Source organism: Callorhinus ursinus, unplaced genomic scaffold, assembly GCF_003265705.2.
Source record: "Callorhinus ursinus isolate GAN/ISIS: 27379988/994484 unplaced genomic scaffold, GSC_fseal_2.0 scaffold10, whole genome shotgun sequence".
NCBI lineage: Eukaryota > Metazoa > Chordata > Mammalia > Carnivora > Otariidae > Callorhinus > Callorhinus ursinus.
In genome coordinates this window covers 19,904,109-19,921,440 of record NW_027397072.1, presented here as the reverse complement: position 1 = coordinate 19,921,440, position 17,332 = coordinate 19,904,109, and the positions used below count along the sequence as shown (strand labels likewise).

General features: G+C 39.2%; 1 protein-coding gene across 11 annotated transcripts in view; it reads left to right on the top strand.

Moving 5' to 3' along the window:
* Positions 1 to 17,332, top strand: part of ITSN2 (intersectin 2) — a 137,823-nt gene that overhangs the window by 37,127 nt on the left and 83,364 nt on the right. For all 11 annotated transcript variants that reach the window (XM_073897048.1, XM_073897043.1, XM_073897047.1 and 8 more), the window contains 10 exons: positions 737 to 800; positions 2,026 to 2,189; positions 3,529 to 3,735; positions 3,887 to 3,986; positions 4,825 to 4,964; positions 12,818 to 12,881; positions 13,432 to 13,569; positions 14,022 to 14,107; positions 14,811 to 15,073; positions 15,922 to 16,071. In XM_073897048.1, coding sequence (XP_073753149.1) covers positions 737 to 800; positions 2,026 to 2,189; positions 3,529 to 3,735; positions 3,887 to 3,986; positions 4,825 to 4,964; positions 12,818 to 12,881; positions 13,432 to 13,569; positions 14,022 to 14,107; positions 14,811 to 15,073; positions 15,922 to 16,071 — 1,376 coding nt within the window. The remainder of the gene's footprint in view (positions 1 to 736; positions 801 to 2,025; positions 2,190 to 3,528; positions 3,736 to 3,886; positions 3,987 to 4,824; positions 4,965 to 12,817; positions 12,882 to 13,431; positions 13,570 to 14,021; positions 14,108 to 14,810; positions 15,074 to 15,921; positions 16,072 to 17,332) is intronic.

The window sequence follows — 17,332 nt, the reverse complement described above, 5'->3', positions numbered from 1 at the left end:
GGTTCCTGAGTCAGAGACAAAGGACTTTGTTACAAATGGCACAGCCAGCAGCATGAGCATCAGCCATGTTCTTATAGGCTTCTCTGTCCCCAAAGTCCCACAGGGTGACGCAGAAAGCCCAAAAGAATGTTAAAAATGCAGCAGTTGTGTTATAGGACAGGAACGCTGATCCTGAGGGAACCCACCATTTTTAGCAAGCAGGCTTGTTTTTTTAGCCCAGGGGGAATATTACCTCATCATGCCTCAAGATTGCTCACTGCAAACCCAACCTGAGAAGCAACCCAGGTGGAGAGCAGTTAGGGTCTTGCATTCTTGTCACATACAGCAGGACATAGAGGATCGTGAGAGACCCACTGGGGGACTGTCTTTCCCAACACCTGGTATTTTTTTATTTAGAACTCTCTGGGGAATAGTGTTTTAAATTACGGATTTTATTAAATGGAAATATTATCAAGTAATACCCCAGTTACTATGAAAAAACTAAGATGAATAATGTAATCTTTCATCATTGAGTAATGCACATAACTTCATTTGTGGCTTTTTTGTTTTAAAACCTAAATCTTATTAATGTAATGTAAATAATTTTATAAGTGTATTTCTGTTTAATTCTTTAGTGACTGCAATTAAAATGATAATAAAGCAATAGCATTATTACTGTCCATTATTATTATTCAGAGGCATTGGAGGAATTCCATTTACTAATGTGCTACTTGATTTTTGCTTCTATTACCTTCAGGTGATCAAGCACGTACCTTTTTCTTACAGTCAGGCCTGCCGGCTCCTGTTTTAGCTGAAATATGGTAAAGTGTTCTTTCTTGTAGATGAATTTAAATTTCTGATAGTCTGGTTTTATTTTGTTTTTGATGTAGTGTTAATATAAAGATGTTTTTACTCATTGCTGTTGTTAAGTATTTCTTCATCTTTTAGGAAAATATTATTGAGTAAATGACAAAATAATTGGGGTTTTGTTCTGTTGGACAAATTGTTTTTTAAAGATTTTATTTGAGAGAGAGCAAGCCCCAGTTGAGAGGGGAGGAGCAGAGGGAAAAGCAGACTCCCCACTGAGCACAGAGCCCAAAGTGGGGCTTGATCCCAGGACCCTGGGATCATGACCTGAGCTGAAGACAGATGCTTAACCCATTAAGCCACCCAGGCACCCCTCTATTGGACAAATTTTTAACGTCCTTAGAATTTTTAGGGAAAGATGTATACATTGCCATTGAAAAACATTTCTTTATAATTTGGCAGACTCTCAAAATCTTTTTTCTGTTACTTTGTAGTTATTTCATTTCTTTTCTCTCGTCATCTATAAACCCAAAATTAGCCCTCCCTTTTCCTGCTCCTACCTTAAACAAAATTGTTCTTTATATTATCTAGGGTTTTTTAATTTTTTAAAAGATTTTTTTTATTTATTTGACAGAGAAAGTGGAGGGGGAGCACAAATGGGGGAGTGGAAGGGGGAGAAGCAGGCTCCCCACTGAGTAGGGAGCCCCGTGTGAGGCTCGATTCCAGGACCCTGGGATCGTGACTGGAGCCGAAGGCAGTTGTCCCACTGACTGAGCCACTCAGGCACCCCTAGGGTTTTGTTTTCTTAATGCATTTACAATAAATATCAACCCTTACCCCATCTTTCTTTCCACTTGGAATATTCCCATGCCTGGTGGAGTACTGGACACATAGCAAGCTTTCAACAAATATTTGGGCAAATTAATAGATTAAATTTAGAATGATTATACTCTTGAATAATTTATTTCTGTCCACACTGGTGGAATTCATCCCAAAGGTCTCACAGATTCTCTCTACATGGATTCTGTGTAGACTGGCAGTATTTCATTAGATGCTGTCTTTGGTCAGTATTTCTTAATTTACAGGTTTTAGCTTTTTGGATTTTATTTGCTTAATTTTATATATGTGGTTATTATGTGATGATCTGTGTGTGAATGCTATGTTGTTGTTTCCATTTTATCATCCTTAAAAATAATGCTAACCCTACATACCAGTCTACACACCTCATGATCCTTTTAGGGCTTTATCAGACCTGAACAAGGATGGGAAGATGGATCAGCAGGAGTTCTCCATAGCGATGAAACTCATCAAACTAAAGCTGCAGGGCCAACAGTTGCCCGTGGTCCTCCCTCCTATTATGAAACAACCTCCTATGTTCTCCCCATTAATTTCTGCTCGTTTTGGTATGTATTTATTAATTGAATTGGCTGCATTTGATAGTCAAACTTGATTCCTATACATAATATTGGGATTTAGAAAAGGGTTTGTTAGCATGCAGCAATAATCCTCAGACTCCAAGTTAATTTTCACGGCTGAGATGCGATGTTACACTCGCTCTCACAGCAGGGGTGTCCTTGTGACCCAGTTTCCCAGGGACTGTTCTGACTTACGCCCGTTGTCCCGGCCTCAAGTCTGGTTAGTGTCCCCTTCACAATTCCCAGCTGGATGATAAATTACATGACCCCCCAGTTAGAGCTGATCTTAAGTACTATTCTTAGTTTCCTCTCTGCTCTGTATGAGTAACAGAAAAAATGTGAACAATTTTAAACTCACTTGAAATGGTTTAAGTTGGGAGGTAACTTAAAATTATTCCTAAGTAGAAATTTTTCTAATTTAAAGGTTAATTACCTAGCTAAATTTAGGGCTAAAAGTTGCAGACTTTGTGCTCATTAATTTATGTATTCATCAGAGAGAATCTGTTTTCATTTTGATTAGCCAGTTTCTTATTAAGTATATATAAGAAGCACTCATTGGAATGGAACATTCAATTAGATATCTCTGTGAATCTGAAACATGTTCTTTCATTCCAGATGTTAGATCTTAAAATACTAAATTCTTTGACTAATTGCAGTGAGCTCTAGAGATAAATACCAGATCGTGTGACCATCTTATATAGTGTACCTAGTAATCTGCAGTTAGTAAGTGAATAAAAGTCATCATTTTATTCTTTTTAAAGAATTGTTCTTAAATCCATGGATGTGTTACTTAGAAGAAAAGTGAAATATGTGGCATACTTCCTTCTTACAAATAATGCATATGCATAAATGGGTCTTCTAACATATCTAGTAACTAGAATATCCTTTTTTGGGGGGTGGGTACCTTGGGGGAATGTGTGTGTGTGTGTGTGTGTGTGTGTGTGTGAGTTGAGTAACTCAACAGCACTACACTTATCCTTACACAAAATCCCACATTTAATCAGGTAATACAGTCTCTCTTTGAGAGGACTAATATTTAATTGGAAAAGGATGCTTAGCTTTCATCATGATGCTAGAAGAGAATCTTTAACTCCTTAGAAGGCATTCCCGTAGTTCACGCAGGTCATAATGTTGATATTAAAAGCAGTGGTGTACCTTCCTCGCTGCTAAGTCAATGCTGCTTTAATGAACTGTTTAACTAGAGGACTTTTTTGCCCATACTGTGTGTATAAACATGGATCTGCCCAATGTACTGTCAGTTTGTTTTCTGGCATGTGTTTTATAGTCCATTGCTAGCGCTGGGAAATGTGTTCTGTTTTGTCTCTAGGAATGGGAAGCATGCCCAATCTGTCCATGCCTCACTCATTGCCTCCAGTTGCACCTATGGCAACCCCCTTATCCTCTGCGACTTCAGGGACCACCCTTCCTCCCTTAATGATGCCTGCTCCCCTAGTGCCTTCTGTTAGCACATCATCACTACCAAATGGAACCGCTGGCCTCATTCAGCCTTTATCCATTCCTTATTCTTCTTCAAGTAAGTACTTCCTAGCTAATGAGTAAGAAACTGTCAAAGAAAGAAACTGGTACATTTGTGTCCCAATAAATACAGATTTCCTTCATACTTTGTGATATTGTTTAGCGTGAACCTTTTTCTTCATTTCTTTCTTTCCTTTTCTCTTTTTTAGCATTGCCTCATACATCATCTTACAGTCTCATGATGGGAGGACTCGGCAGCGGTGCTAGTTTACAGAAGGCCCAGTCTCTGATTGATTTAGGATCTAGTAGGTATGAAGGCTTAAAACCTCCAACTTTTTATGCTTTCAATAAGGAGTATCTGCAAATGACTTTTTTTTGAAGCTCTGAGCTTATCCAGGTTTTACTTTACAGTGGCCAAATGTAAAATTCTTAAGGTAAATTTACTCTTATAACTCATATAAAATAATTTTTTGTTTTTAGAATTAGTAAATGCTTGAAAAAATGTTTCACATAAACTAAAAGTGTTCTGCTGTATTTCTAATTAGTCAAGTTTTTGCCCAAAATAATGTACTTTTTGTATATGTTTCTCAAAAAGTCTCATAATTATGGTATATTATTAATTTTTTTCTTGAGCAGATTCTGCTGGTTGAGTATCTTTTAAATTTTAGAAAACACAAAAGCATCAATGTTCATTCATCACTCCTCATATAAATCATAATACTCTTCAAAGCAGTGTACCAGGAGTGTTAGCTTTAACCCAGAAGAAGAGTATTGATATCCCAGCTGAGATACTCATTGAATGTGTGACCTTGTTTTTCATAACATCATTGAGCCATAGTTTGCCCATCGAAAAGGTGGAGACAGTAATACCTTTTAAGTTTGCCATGGGGATTAGAAAAAGTATTCATAAAGGCTCTGGCACAATACAGGGCCTGGCACATAGTAGGTTCTTGGTATACAGTAGTTCTGTACTTCATGTGGTATCTGCTCTCCTAAGAATGAGGTGAAATTAAATTTTTCAAATATCAAACAAAAGCAATTACTATTGTACTATAGAAGGTATAATTCTTAATGTCTCTGCCTTATGAGGTTTAACTAAATGTATTTTATTTAGTAACATAAAATTATTAAATAAATTTTGTTACAGCTCAACTTCCTCAACTGCTTCACTATCAGGGAACTCGCCCAAGACTGGGATCGCAGAGTGGGCAGTTCCTCAACCTTCAAGATTAAAATATCGGCAAAAATTTAATAGTCTTGACAAAAGCATGAGTGGGTACCTCTCAGGTAAGTGGCATTCAGTGCTTAAGAATGTGAGAAAGTTAAAGTTTTTTATATGAATTCCTAGTGAAGAACTTTTGAGTTTGTACTTTGTAGCTCATCTAAAATTTTAACATCCAAAAAATTTAGCAGGCATTTGATAAATACAGATATTTTAAGTTGTGTGAGAGTTCAAAGATGGATACAACTTGATTGATTTCTTCTAAGTTCTTACAGTGAAGTTGAGCACACAGGTAGACACCGAACTTTTCGGAAAAAAGACCTCTCCCTTGAGAAGATTAAGCCTCACCCTCCAGTACAGTGAAAGAAGAACCTCCTATGACAAGGACCAGTGTGTGGGACTTGGCCTCAGCTTTTTCCTTGTGGGTCCCCTTCCTCATTGGGTCTTTCTGTGCTTATCCTTACTAAAACCTCTGTGAGCATTGTCCACCCTTTAATGTTCCAACCCAGATGTGCCCATAAGACTTGACCTCATGTCCCTACAGAACATTTGAGTCCACGCTAGAACATTATCCAAACGTTTCCAATTAAGGATAGTGAAGGAGATATAAACAGAGGGTAATAGGCAAGTAGAGTTCCCACTTTCTAACTTTCCCCCTTTCTCTTCCCTCAGCAACTAATTTACAGTTTAGACAGAGAAATAAAAGATGTGTTTTAAGATAATAGAGCTTTGGGCGCCTGGGTGGCTCAGTTGGTTGGGCGACTGCCTTCGGCTCAGGTCATGATCCTGGAGTCCCGGGATCGAGTCCCACATCGGGCTCCCTGCTCAGCGGGGAGTCTGCTTCTCCCTCTGACCCTCTTCCCTCTCGTGCTCTCTATCTCTCATTCTCTCTCTCTCTCAAATAAATAAATAAAAATAAAAAATAAAAATATTAAAAAAAAGATAATAGAGCTTTAAAGTGCTTAGGGAACATAGAATGGGAGATGCTAATACTAAAGAGATCAGATAAAACATCTTATAGGAAGGGAGCATTTCAGCTCCATCATGAGAGGAAGAGTTAGGGTTTAGGCAGATAGAGATTGAAGGTGATAGCATTTGAGGGTGACAGAGAAGAAATCTGAAGAGCAACAAGTACATGGTATGTTTGGAGAATTTGAAAAGTAGTCTATAGTATAGGAGTATGATGTCTCTTAATTTTGCAGTGGGGCAGGGGAGCAAGAAGGCCTTGGAATTGATTGGACAAGCAAAACTGCAATGTTCTCTTTAAATTTTCATAACTGTGATAAAAACTTAAAAAAAAAACAACAAGGTAGAGGGTGACTGGGCCTTGGGCTGGACTGCTCCTTTCTATACACTTAGCACTGCCTCCTGCACTTGCATCTGAGGTCGTGTATGTCAAAGCCACTAGAAACTAAAGGAAAAAAAAAGGGCAAGGGAATTATGCACACAAAATTCAGGACAGTAGTTCCCTCTCATGAAGGAGGCGTGGAGATAAAGTCATGGAACATTGCTTCAAAGCATTTAGTAATGATCTAGTGTTAAGTTTGGGTGGTAAGTTCAGGCATGTCTTTATATCCTAGCTCATAACCTAATATTCGCTATTTTATATGTAACAAATAGTACATAATAACTACGCTTTTCTGTAATTTTATCAAATTACTTGAAATAAGATATACTATACTTTTAAGTCCTACTTTTTTTTAATTTTTTTATTATGTTAATCACCATACATTACATCATTAGTTCTTGATGTAGTGTTCCATGATTCATTGTTTGTGCATAACACCCAGTGCTCCACGTAGAACGTGCCCTCCTTAATACCCATCACCAGGCTAACTCATCCCCCCACCCCCCTCCCCTCTAGAACCCTCAGTTTGTTTTTCAGAGTCCATCGTCTCTCATGGTTCGTCTCCCCCTCCGACTTACTCCCCTTCATTCTTCCCCTCCTGCTATCTTCTTCTTTTTCTTTTTTCCTAACATATCTTGCATTATTTGTTTCAGAAGTACAGATCTGTGATTCAACAGTCTTGCACAACTCACACCATAGCACATACCCTACCCAATGTCTGTCACCCAGCCACCCCATCCCTCCCTCCCCCCACCACTCCAGAAACCCTCAGTTTGTTTCCTGAGATTAAGAATTCCTCCTATCAGTGAGGTCATATGATACATGTCTTTCTCTGATTGACTTATTTCACTCAGCATAACACCCTCCAGTTCCATCCACGTCATTGCAAATGGCAAGATCTCATTCCTTTTGATGGCTGCATAATTATCCATTGTGTATATATACCACATCTTCTTTATCCATTCATCTGTCTATGGACATCTTGGCTCTTTCCACCGTTTGGCTATTGTGGACATTGCTGCTATAAACACTGGGGTGCACATACCCCTTCGGATCCCTACATTTGTATCTTTGTGGTAAATACCCAGTAGTGCAATTGCTGGATCGTATGGTAGCTCTATTTTCAACTGTTTGAGGAACCTCCATACTGTTTTCCAGAGTGGCTGCACCAGCTTGCATTCCCACCAACAGTGTAGAAGGGTTCCCCTTTCTCCACATCCCCGCCAGCATCTGTCATTTCCTGACTTGTTAATTCTAGCCATTCTGACTGGTGTGAGGTGGTATCTCATGGAGGTTTTGATTTGGATTTCCCTGAGGCCGAGCAATGTTGAGCACTTTTTCATGTGTCTGTTGGCCATTTGGATGTCTTCTTTGGAAAAATGTCTGTTCATGTCTTCTGCCCATTTCTTGATTGGATTATTTGTTCTTTGGGTGTTGAGTTTGATAAGTTCTTTATAGATTTTGGATACTAGCCCTTTATCTGATATGTCATTTGCAAATATTTTCTCCCATTCTGTCGGTTGTCTTTTGGTTTTGTGGACTGTTTCTTTTGCTGTGCAAAAGCTTTTTATCTTGATGAAATCCCAATAGTTCATTTTTGCCCTTGCTTCCCTTGCTTTTGGCGATGTTTCTAGGAAGAAGTTGCTGCGGCTGAGGTCGAAGAGGTTGCTGCCTGTGTTCTCCTTTAGGATTTTGATGGACTCCTGTCTCACGTTTAGGTCTCTCAACCATTTGGAGTCTATTTTTGTGTGTGGTGTAAGGAAATGGTCCAGTTTCATTCTTCTGCATGTGGCTGTCCAATTTTCCCAACACCATTTGTTGAAGAGACTGTCTTTTTTCCATTGGACATTCTTTCCTGCTTTGTCGAAGATGAGTTGACCATAGAGTTGAGGGTCCATTTCTGGGCTCTCTATTCTGTTCCATTGATCTATGTGTCTGTTTTTGTGCCAGTACCATACTGTCTTGATGATGACAGCTTTGTAATAGAGCTGGAAGTCTGGAATTGTGATGCCGCCAGCTTTGCTTTTCTTTTTCAATATTCCTCTGGCTATTCGGGGTCTCTTCTGGTTCCATACACATTTTAGGATTATTTGTTCCATTTCTTTGAAAAAAGTGGATGGTATTTTGATGGGGATTACATTGAATGTGTAGATTGCTCTAGGTAGCATTGACATCTTCACAATGTTTGTTCTTCCAATCCATGAGCATGGAACGTTTTTCCATTTCTTTGTGTCTTCTTCAATTTCTTTCATGAGTATTTTATAGTTTTTTGAGTACAGATCCTTTGCCTCTTTGGTTAAATTTATTCCTAGGTATCTTATGGTTTTGGGTGCAATTGTAAATGGGATTGACTCCTTGATTTTTTTTTTTTTTTAATAACATCTCTGAAATTAGGAACATGTGTTACCATCAGTGGTGTCTTAGCACTGGGTCATGATTTTGTTGGCAGTGTTTTTTTCTTTCTTAGTGTTACCTAAAATAATGATGTGTCTTATAATTGATGGCATCTTAGATTCTGTGAAATATGATATTCAGCACACTTAAGATTCATGAAAAGTCACAATTCCCATTTTTTTAAAAAATGAACTTTGGGCACTACATTTTGCATTAAAGTTTCTTTTTTCAAAATAAAAAGTGGTCTAAAAAGACATGTACAAAAATGTTCATAGCAGCTTCATTCAAAACATCTGAGAAAGAAACAGCGTAAAGGTCTATCAACAGGGGAATGAATAAACAAATTGTGATGTGTTCCTATAATGCAACACTTCACAGCAAAAAGATGAATGAATTCCTGATACATACAACAACATGGATAATGTATTGAATGGAAGAAGCCTGGCCCAAAGGGTCCACACTATTCAATACATTTATATGAACCTGAGGAACCAGAAACCTGGTTGATGGTGATAGAAATCAGAATATTATAATTACTCTGTTGGGAAGGGGTCATGCACAAACCTTCTGAGGTGCTAAAAACATTCTGTATCTTGATAAAGATGTTGGTTGCATGTGTACATACCTATGTAAAAATTCATCAAACAGTACCCTTAAGATTAGTATACTTTACGTACTAAAAATATACAGTATAAACAAAGGTGGAATATGAAGGTCAGTGGAAAGTCAACTATGAAGAATTAGTCCCCTAACGTTACTTTATTTGTATATGTCACATTGTATGAAGGTCATGTATTGAGTTGTTTGCAGAGAATGAGAGTAAAGCTATATATTCATAGTTTAGGGAAAGATTTTTTTTTTTGAAAAAAATAGTTGTTTCTTGTGTCTTGAAACTGAGCATGAGCCCCAGGTGTATGAGGATGGGACTGGCCTAGACTTACATGTTATGCTTTGTTAAATGAGTGTAGCATTCGGTGGTCTAATTTTCTTCCTCTTCTTCTTCCCTTCCTTCTAAACTCTTGTGATTTATTTAGATTAATTCACTGACTTGTAGTTTCTGAGTCACATCTTCTGGGCACTCTGTGATGCACTGGAATGCACAGAGGGGGGAAGATATGGTCCATATCTTTGAGGAGTCCATGGTATATAGGTCACAGAATCATAATATTTGATTAATGGTTTAAAAGTGCTGTGTTTGGGGTGCCTGGATGGCTCAGTTGGTTAAGCATCTGACTTTTGATTTCAACTCAGGTCATGATTCTTGGGGTCATGAGATTGAGCCCCATGTGAGCCTCTATGCTCAGCAGGGGAGTCTGCTTGTCCCTCTCCCTCTGCTCTTCCCCCTGCTTGCTTGCTCACTCTCTCCCTTAAATAAATACATAAAATATTTTTTAAAAATAAATAAAAAATAAAAGTCCTGTGATTAATATAGATGAGAAAGTGACTAATGCTGAGGATATGAGAGCGTTTCATAGAAGAGATGACATCTGAGCTGGATCTTACAGGATGAGTAGTCCACCAGGTAGAGAAGGAGGGACTAGCATTATAGACACAGAAAATAGGATATCCAAAGGATTGGCACACCAACAGTGTAGACGTTCAAGTGAGCTTTTCTTAGTAGAGTACTCTGCTGGCTCTCTATAGCCGTTTGTAGTATTTACACCTTGCACATATTTAAGCCTTCCACCAGTAGGCTTTTAACCATTTACATTCCTTCCTTCCTTCCTTCCTCCTGTTTGCTCTGTTGCCTAATGCTAAGGAGTCTACTTTCAGTTGTCTTTGACCCAAGAGCTGAAACATTAGTTACTAGACCTTTTTTTTTTTTTTAAGATTATTTATTTATTTATTTGACAGAGAGAGAGACAGAGAGGGAACACAAGCAGGGGGAGTAGGAGAGGGAGAAGCAGGCTTCCCGCCGAGCAGGGAGCCCAATGCAGGGCTCGATTCCAGGACCCTGGGACCACAACCTGAGCCGAAGGCAGACGCTTAATGACTGAGCCACCCAGGCGCCCCAGTTACTAGACCTTTTTTTCGGGTTTAAAATAACCTTCCATTACCCCCTTATTGGAAGAGCCCTTCTTTTAACATAAAGACCTCCTTAAATCTCACTTACGTGAAATCTACTGAGGACTAATTATTTGGGAGATGGTATGAGCTATTTCCAGGGTACGTACACTTTTTTGTGCAGAGTTGTTTGAGTGGTTCTCGACTCAGGCCGAACCTGAGTAGGGCCTGACTCTTCCAATACTCATGGCTTAGTCGTCACCTGGGAGTGGGAGGTGTGACACCAGCTTTACTGACTAGGAGACCATCCCTAGAGAAGCCGTGTCATTTTATCCATGGTCCGAAAGCCACACACTTGCCCACCAGGGGTGAATGCTCCTGTGAATGAGACAGGAGCTTTCTGTTCTGAATGGATTCCTGGGCTTTCTTTCTTTTTTTTTTTTTTTTTAAAGATTTTATTTATTTATTAGAGAGAGTGAGAGAGAGAGAGCATAGAGCATATGAGAGAGGGGAGGGTCAGAGGGAGAAGCAGACTCCCTGCTGAGCAGGGAGCCCGATGTGGGACTCGATCCCGGGACTCCAGGATCATGACCTGGGCCGAAGGCAGTCGCTTAACCAACTGAGCCACCCAGGCGCCCCGGATTCCTGGGATTTCTGTGTGACCATTATCCTGACATGAAAATACAGGTCAGGAAGCTATTACAGAAGCATATTTTTGATCAGTGAGGGAGAGAAAAGAAGTTGGAACAGTTTATTACAGATCATAAGCATCCAGTGAATGCTGTTATTACTCTCAAACCCTAGCCCGTAAGTCCCCACTGCACCTTAGAGAACTTCGGATTACAACTTTATTCATCACTTTAGCAAATATTTATTAAGCATTTATGTACCTGGCACTGGGTATAATATGTTAGTGAATAAGGCAGTCAAGGTTTTTGTTCGTAGGACCTAGTATGATAGTGGAAACAGACAATAAACAGGTAAACAGGAACATAAATGTTATATTACAGATTGTGATACGAGCTATGAAGGAAACAAGCAGGAAGTATATTGGATCATAGGGTGGACAGAGAAGGCATTTCTGAAAAGGTGGCATTAAATTGAGACTTTTAGAGTGAGAAGGACCCACACATGCAGTCATGTTGAATTGTAGAACTTGATGTTGGATATGGGTATACATGAGGGAAGGATCAAGGGTGACTTTCTGCTCTCTGGCTTGAGCCCCCAGAGGGGCAGTGATGCCACCCAGAGCAAGGGGAAGGCTAAAGGTAAATGGTTTGGGTGAAGGTTAGGAAGCGGGCTGTGAATGGGGATTGAGAGTCATTTTGTACGTATTTGGTTTGAGATGCCTGTGAAATACTTCAGCAGGTTTTTCAGTTAGATATAGAAGTCTAAACCTAGAGCAGAGGTTTGGGCTGAGGCTTACATTTGCAAGTTATCTAGGTGCTATTTAAAGTCACAGAAATGAATTGAACACACAAAGAGAACAGAGTGCCCAGGACAGAGCCTTGGGGAATGCCAGCATTTACAGGTCGTTTGGAAGAGGGAGAGTAGAGACAGAGGAAAGAGAGAGACGAGAAAGTCTGAAGATGCTAAGAAAGCAGTACTTAGAGGTGGGCAGGGAGCAGGAGGAGGCCCAAGAGCTCAGCCTCTAGTACTTTCTGTGCCAGTGCTTGGTCCTTCGTGTTGGTCAGTGGTGTGGACTGTTATTTTCTGAAACGACATGGGGGAACACTTGAGTTACTAATTCTTTTTTTTTTTTTTAAAGATTTTATTTATTTATTTGACAGAGAGAGACACAGTGAGAGAGGGAACACAAGCAGGGGGAGTGGGAGAGGAAGAAGCAAGCCTCCTGCAGAGCAGGGAGCCCGATGCGGGGCTCAATCCCAGGACGTTGGGACCATGACCTGAGCCAAAGGCAGCCACTTAACCAACTGAGCCACCCAGACGCCCCGAGTTACTAATTCTTGATTTTAAATTCCTTGGGGCAAGAGCTGTGTTTTGATTACTACTGAATGCTCAGCACCTGGCACGTGGTAAAACCTTTTTGATGTTGAAAGTTTCCAGGATAGCAGCAGTATTATTTTATAGAATACAGTTATTTAGGTTTGCATGACTTTAAAGAAGCTAAGGAATTTTCTTTCTTTTTTCTGGTTTTCCCCACTCAATCAGGTTTTCAAGCTAGAAATGCCCTTCTTCAGTCAAATCTTTCTCAAACTCAGCTAGCTACTATTTGGTGAGTTTGTCCATTAATTATGATTTTTAACTATACATCCTCTATCATAAGAAAAATACTGTTTCTGTAAAAGTTTTGTGACTCAAAGATGTTCCATAAAAGCAGCCATTTGAAGGCTAATGCAACCTTGAAAGCCAATAAAATTGTACAAATTGTTATTCTTGACAATGTAGCATGTAATTATTTTGCAAGTAAAACTAGTTTACCTTTTCATAATGGCATCTATGGAGAATTAGGGAATATCTCATTTTTAATTTAGAGCTAAATGTGTTTGATAGGTGAATTATCCATGAAATGAGACAAGCCACCTTTTCAGAAGGAATGTTTCCCTTTCTGTTTCAAAGTTTCTCCCCTCTCTTGTGCGATAGGACAAGGGTAAAAATGAAGGGTAAAAATAAGCTCACTTTTCCATATATATTTACATTTCACTAAAATATGTTAACCCAGCTGTTTTCCTGTCGTTATTCTTTTTTGAAATTAAATATTAAACTCTTGAAAATACTTTAAGTAGACTTTGTTTATAAGCTGTGAACGTTCACATTTGCTTTAGGACCCTGGCTGACATTGATGGTGATGGACAGCTGAAAGCTGAAGAGTTCATCCTTGCGATGCACCTCACCGACATGGCCAAAGCCGGCCAGCCATTGCCACTGACGTTACCTCCTGAGCTTGTCCCTCCATCTTTCAGGTGGGTACCTCTTGAGGTGAAGAGGCATGGTTTTGATTCCTGGGCAGACGTGATTATTACATTGCGATCTCCTGAGGCCTCTGCTCTAGTTTAGTGGGAAGTTAAACATCAACGCTGCCATTCGATTTTGGTATTTAATGAGTTACACCAGGAAGGAGTGGAAATAGGTGTGTTTCCACCATATTATAGATAAGGAAACTGACAAGAGATTAAGAACACACTTGCTCATGGATAGCAGTCAGCTAAACTGTGATGCGAATCCAGATCTCTCTGGCTACACAGTCCATATCCTGCTGTATAGTGTAGCTCTAGGCCATATTGCATTCTAAATGTCTTTAATACTGCATTCTAAATATTAAATGGCTCTAATCATTGGTAGTATATCTGTATATACAGTCTAGAAATTCTCAGACTGCGTGATGCTAAATTTGTTTGTTTTCTGCTTTTCTTAGAGGAGGAAAGCAAATTGATTCTATTAATGGAACTCTGCCTTCATATCAGAAAATTCAAGAAGAGGAACCTCAGAAAAAGTTACCAGGTAACATTGAATGTCTAAGTTGAATATTTACAGTGGGTTCTCTTAAATTTTACCTTGAGATGTAAATGAGTATGTAGAATCATTACATTCTTAATATTTTATATAAGAGAAAACTATTTGATGAATGGGTTGGATTTTGACATCAATAAAATGAAGATAGTAAAAAATGAGAAGTGTATTTAGGAAGAAGAGACAGTGTATGTATTTGGCAAGAGTCTGTATTAGACATCCTAGTTAAAATGTTTCTCCCACTTTAGGAAAAATCACTGGAGCAAGCTTTGTGATGAAGTCTTTAGCTGTAAAGAAAAGTTTAAATATTGGTTGAAAAAGTATATATGCAGATGTTTTAAAATATTAAAAAGTTAATGAACTATATCAAATAAAACAAGTATATAGCCATATAGCTTTGTTTGTCCTTGAAGAAAATGCTGAGAAAAAAGTTGGAAAGTATTTTTATTGGCAGTAATAGTAAAATTATCTCTCTCTCTCAGATGGATTCAAACTTAGAAATTTGTTTTCCAAAAATGAATACCCTTAGACAAAAGTAAATACTTTACTATTTACATTTGAGTTAAAATTATCCTTAGGGGAAGTATCTACAGAGTAACAGCACTCAAATGATCAGGAGGCATGAGAGTGTTGAAACTGGAGTCCACGTTCTTGGGCTCTTCATGCGAGAGTGCTTACAATATGCTTTATTTAGTTACTTTCGAGGACAAGCGGAAGGCCAACTACGAGCGAGGGAACGTGGAACTGGAGAAGCGACGCCAAGTGCTGATGGAGCAGCAGCAGAGGGAGGCAGAACGTAAAGCTCAGAAAGAAAAGGAAGAGTGGGAGCGCAAACAGAGAGAATTACAGGAGCAAGAATGGAAGAAACAACTTGAATTAGAAAAACGCTTGGAGAAGCAGAGGGAATTGGAGAGACAGCGGGAGGAAGAAAGGAGAAAAGAGATAGAAAGACGAGAGGTTATTTTTAAGTTGTTTTTTTTCCTCAGAAAATGATTATATTTAATAAGTGGCTTCATTGCATTTGAATTAAAAATGGCTATTTTTGTTGTGCCTCTTTCTCTGCATCATTCATTCTTACTTATCCTCTCCAACTCTGAGCCTTCCTTCCCTTGTGAAGGGTTTTCAGGGCCAATAACTGGGAGAAAAGGCCTGTCTGCAGGTGATAAGTCATTCAAAGGAGGACTGATTGCAAAGCTGAATTGAGTGAGGAGCTGAGGTTAGTGAGCCAGAGGAAGAAGTCCATCCAGGCAGGACATGAACAAAAGTAAGCCTAGGATCCAGAGTAAGAGGCCACAGAATTGGAGCAGCAGAAAACTGAGACTGGGGAGTCGAAGGTCTGGAGGGGAAGCACGAGGGTGGGCTTACACAGGTCCTTGGGATAAATGCTGTTGTATGGTGTCCCTACAAGGACTGGCTTTGTTTTAAGGGGCTTGGGATGGAGCTCAGAAATCATAATGACACTGAAGTAATGTCAGGAGAGGGTTTTTCTTCCTTGATACCAGAATAAAGGTGCGATTATTCCATTTAACACTTTTATTTCTGAAATTGTCTTTTTGTTTAAGAAAAAAGTACAAACAAGAAGATGGTCCCATGAAGCAATCAAAAAGTCTGATGGGTGATACGGCTTTTGTGGAAGTCTGTAGGTTAGGCCTACTGATAAAACTGGGTTTGCCCAGTTTCCTAACATAGGCACTGAAGCCCACTAAGTGCTAAATGCTGCCTCACCTTTATCTTTGTTATCCCATCAGTTTTTGAATGATGCAAAATTGTTAATTTAAAAATTTAATATAATTCATTATTTTCAGGCAGCAAAACAGGAACTGGAAAGACAACGTCGTTTGGAATGGGAGAGGATTCGTCGACAGGAGCTTCTCAATCAAAGGAATAGAGAACAGGAAGAAATTGTCAGGTTAAACTCTAAAAAGAAGAGTCTTCATCTCGAGTTGGAAGCATTGGTATGGCTGAAGTTTAAGTGAAATTTCTGAATGATGCTAGAGCTACCTGTTGAAAAATGTCATTGTTTTTTATTTTTTTAATTTTTTCTTAAGATTTTATTTACTTAGAGCGCACACGAGAGGGAAAGAGAGAGAGAGCAAGCACGAGTGGGGGGGAGGGGGAGGAGGGAGGGGCAGAGGGAGAGAGAGAGAAGCAGACTCCCTGCAGAGCAGGGAGCCCGACAACACGGAACTCAGTCCCAGGACCCTGGGATCATGACCTGAGCTGAATGCAGACACTTAACCGACTGAAATGCCCCGTCATTGTTTTTTAAACCTACCTCATGAATACATGATGTTTCCATGTGATTGAATAGTCATGTTTTCATGTATGCTTAACAGTCTGGACAATATAGTTTACCAGACAGTGACTCAGAATGCTGAGAATTAGGTTTCGGTCTCAGTTCAGAAGCTGACAAAGTACGTATTCCTGGGCAAGACATTTCCCTTCTCTGTGTTTTGCTTTGTCCATCTGTAAAATAAAGAGTTGTGCTAGTTCGGTAATTTTTTTTTTTAATTTTAGTAATTTTCAATTTTGAAATTGGTGTCTAGAAGATTGTCTGCAGAGGGGTGACCAGCAGTGGGAGGGCGGATGCCAAGGCAGCAGGGCAGTGCTCCCTTCTCCCCAGCACTTCCCATGACTCATGACAGACAAGCTCAACAGTTACCTGCCTTGCTTTTCTTGGAGTTTTATCTAGATTTGCTTGGAAAAAAGGATTTTGCTAAAAGAAAAAACGATTTGAAACTCCTGATCTAAATGGTCTCTTAGGATTCCTCCCAGTTCTGCAGGACAGTGGTTCTTAGCTAATATTGACCAGTATGCTTACAGTTTTTACACATCAGATGTCAGAGAGTCAAGTTGTTTAAAAGGCTTTGTTGCAAATGCAAGGTGAGAAGATAGAAAGGGTGTAGGGAAGGCATACTATTCTACCCTAGATTCCATAAGCCTGACCTGATAGTATAATAGGATTTTGCAAAAATACGTGTGTAGCCATGTTGTAGAGCCAAGCTTAGATCTTCTTTAATTAGAGTCTAACATTTTATTTGGTTGATGACTTGAAATTAAAATTTTTAAAAATCACAACATTTGTAGTCATAGGTACTGTTTTATGCCTTCAAATGGACAGGAAAGCATATCACAATGTATTCATGCCATAGTACTACAAAGCAGGCCTAAAAATCTTTAACTTCTTTGTGTAGCTACTTGGATTTCTGTCTGTTT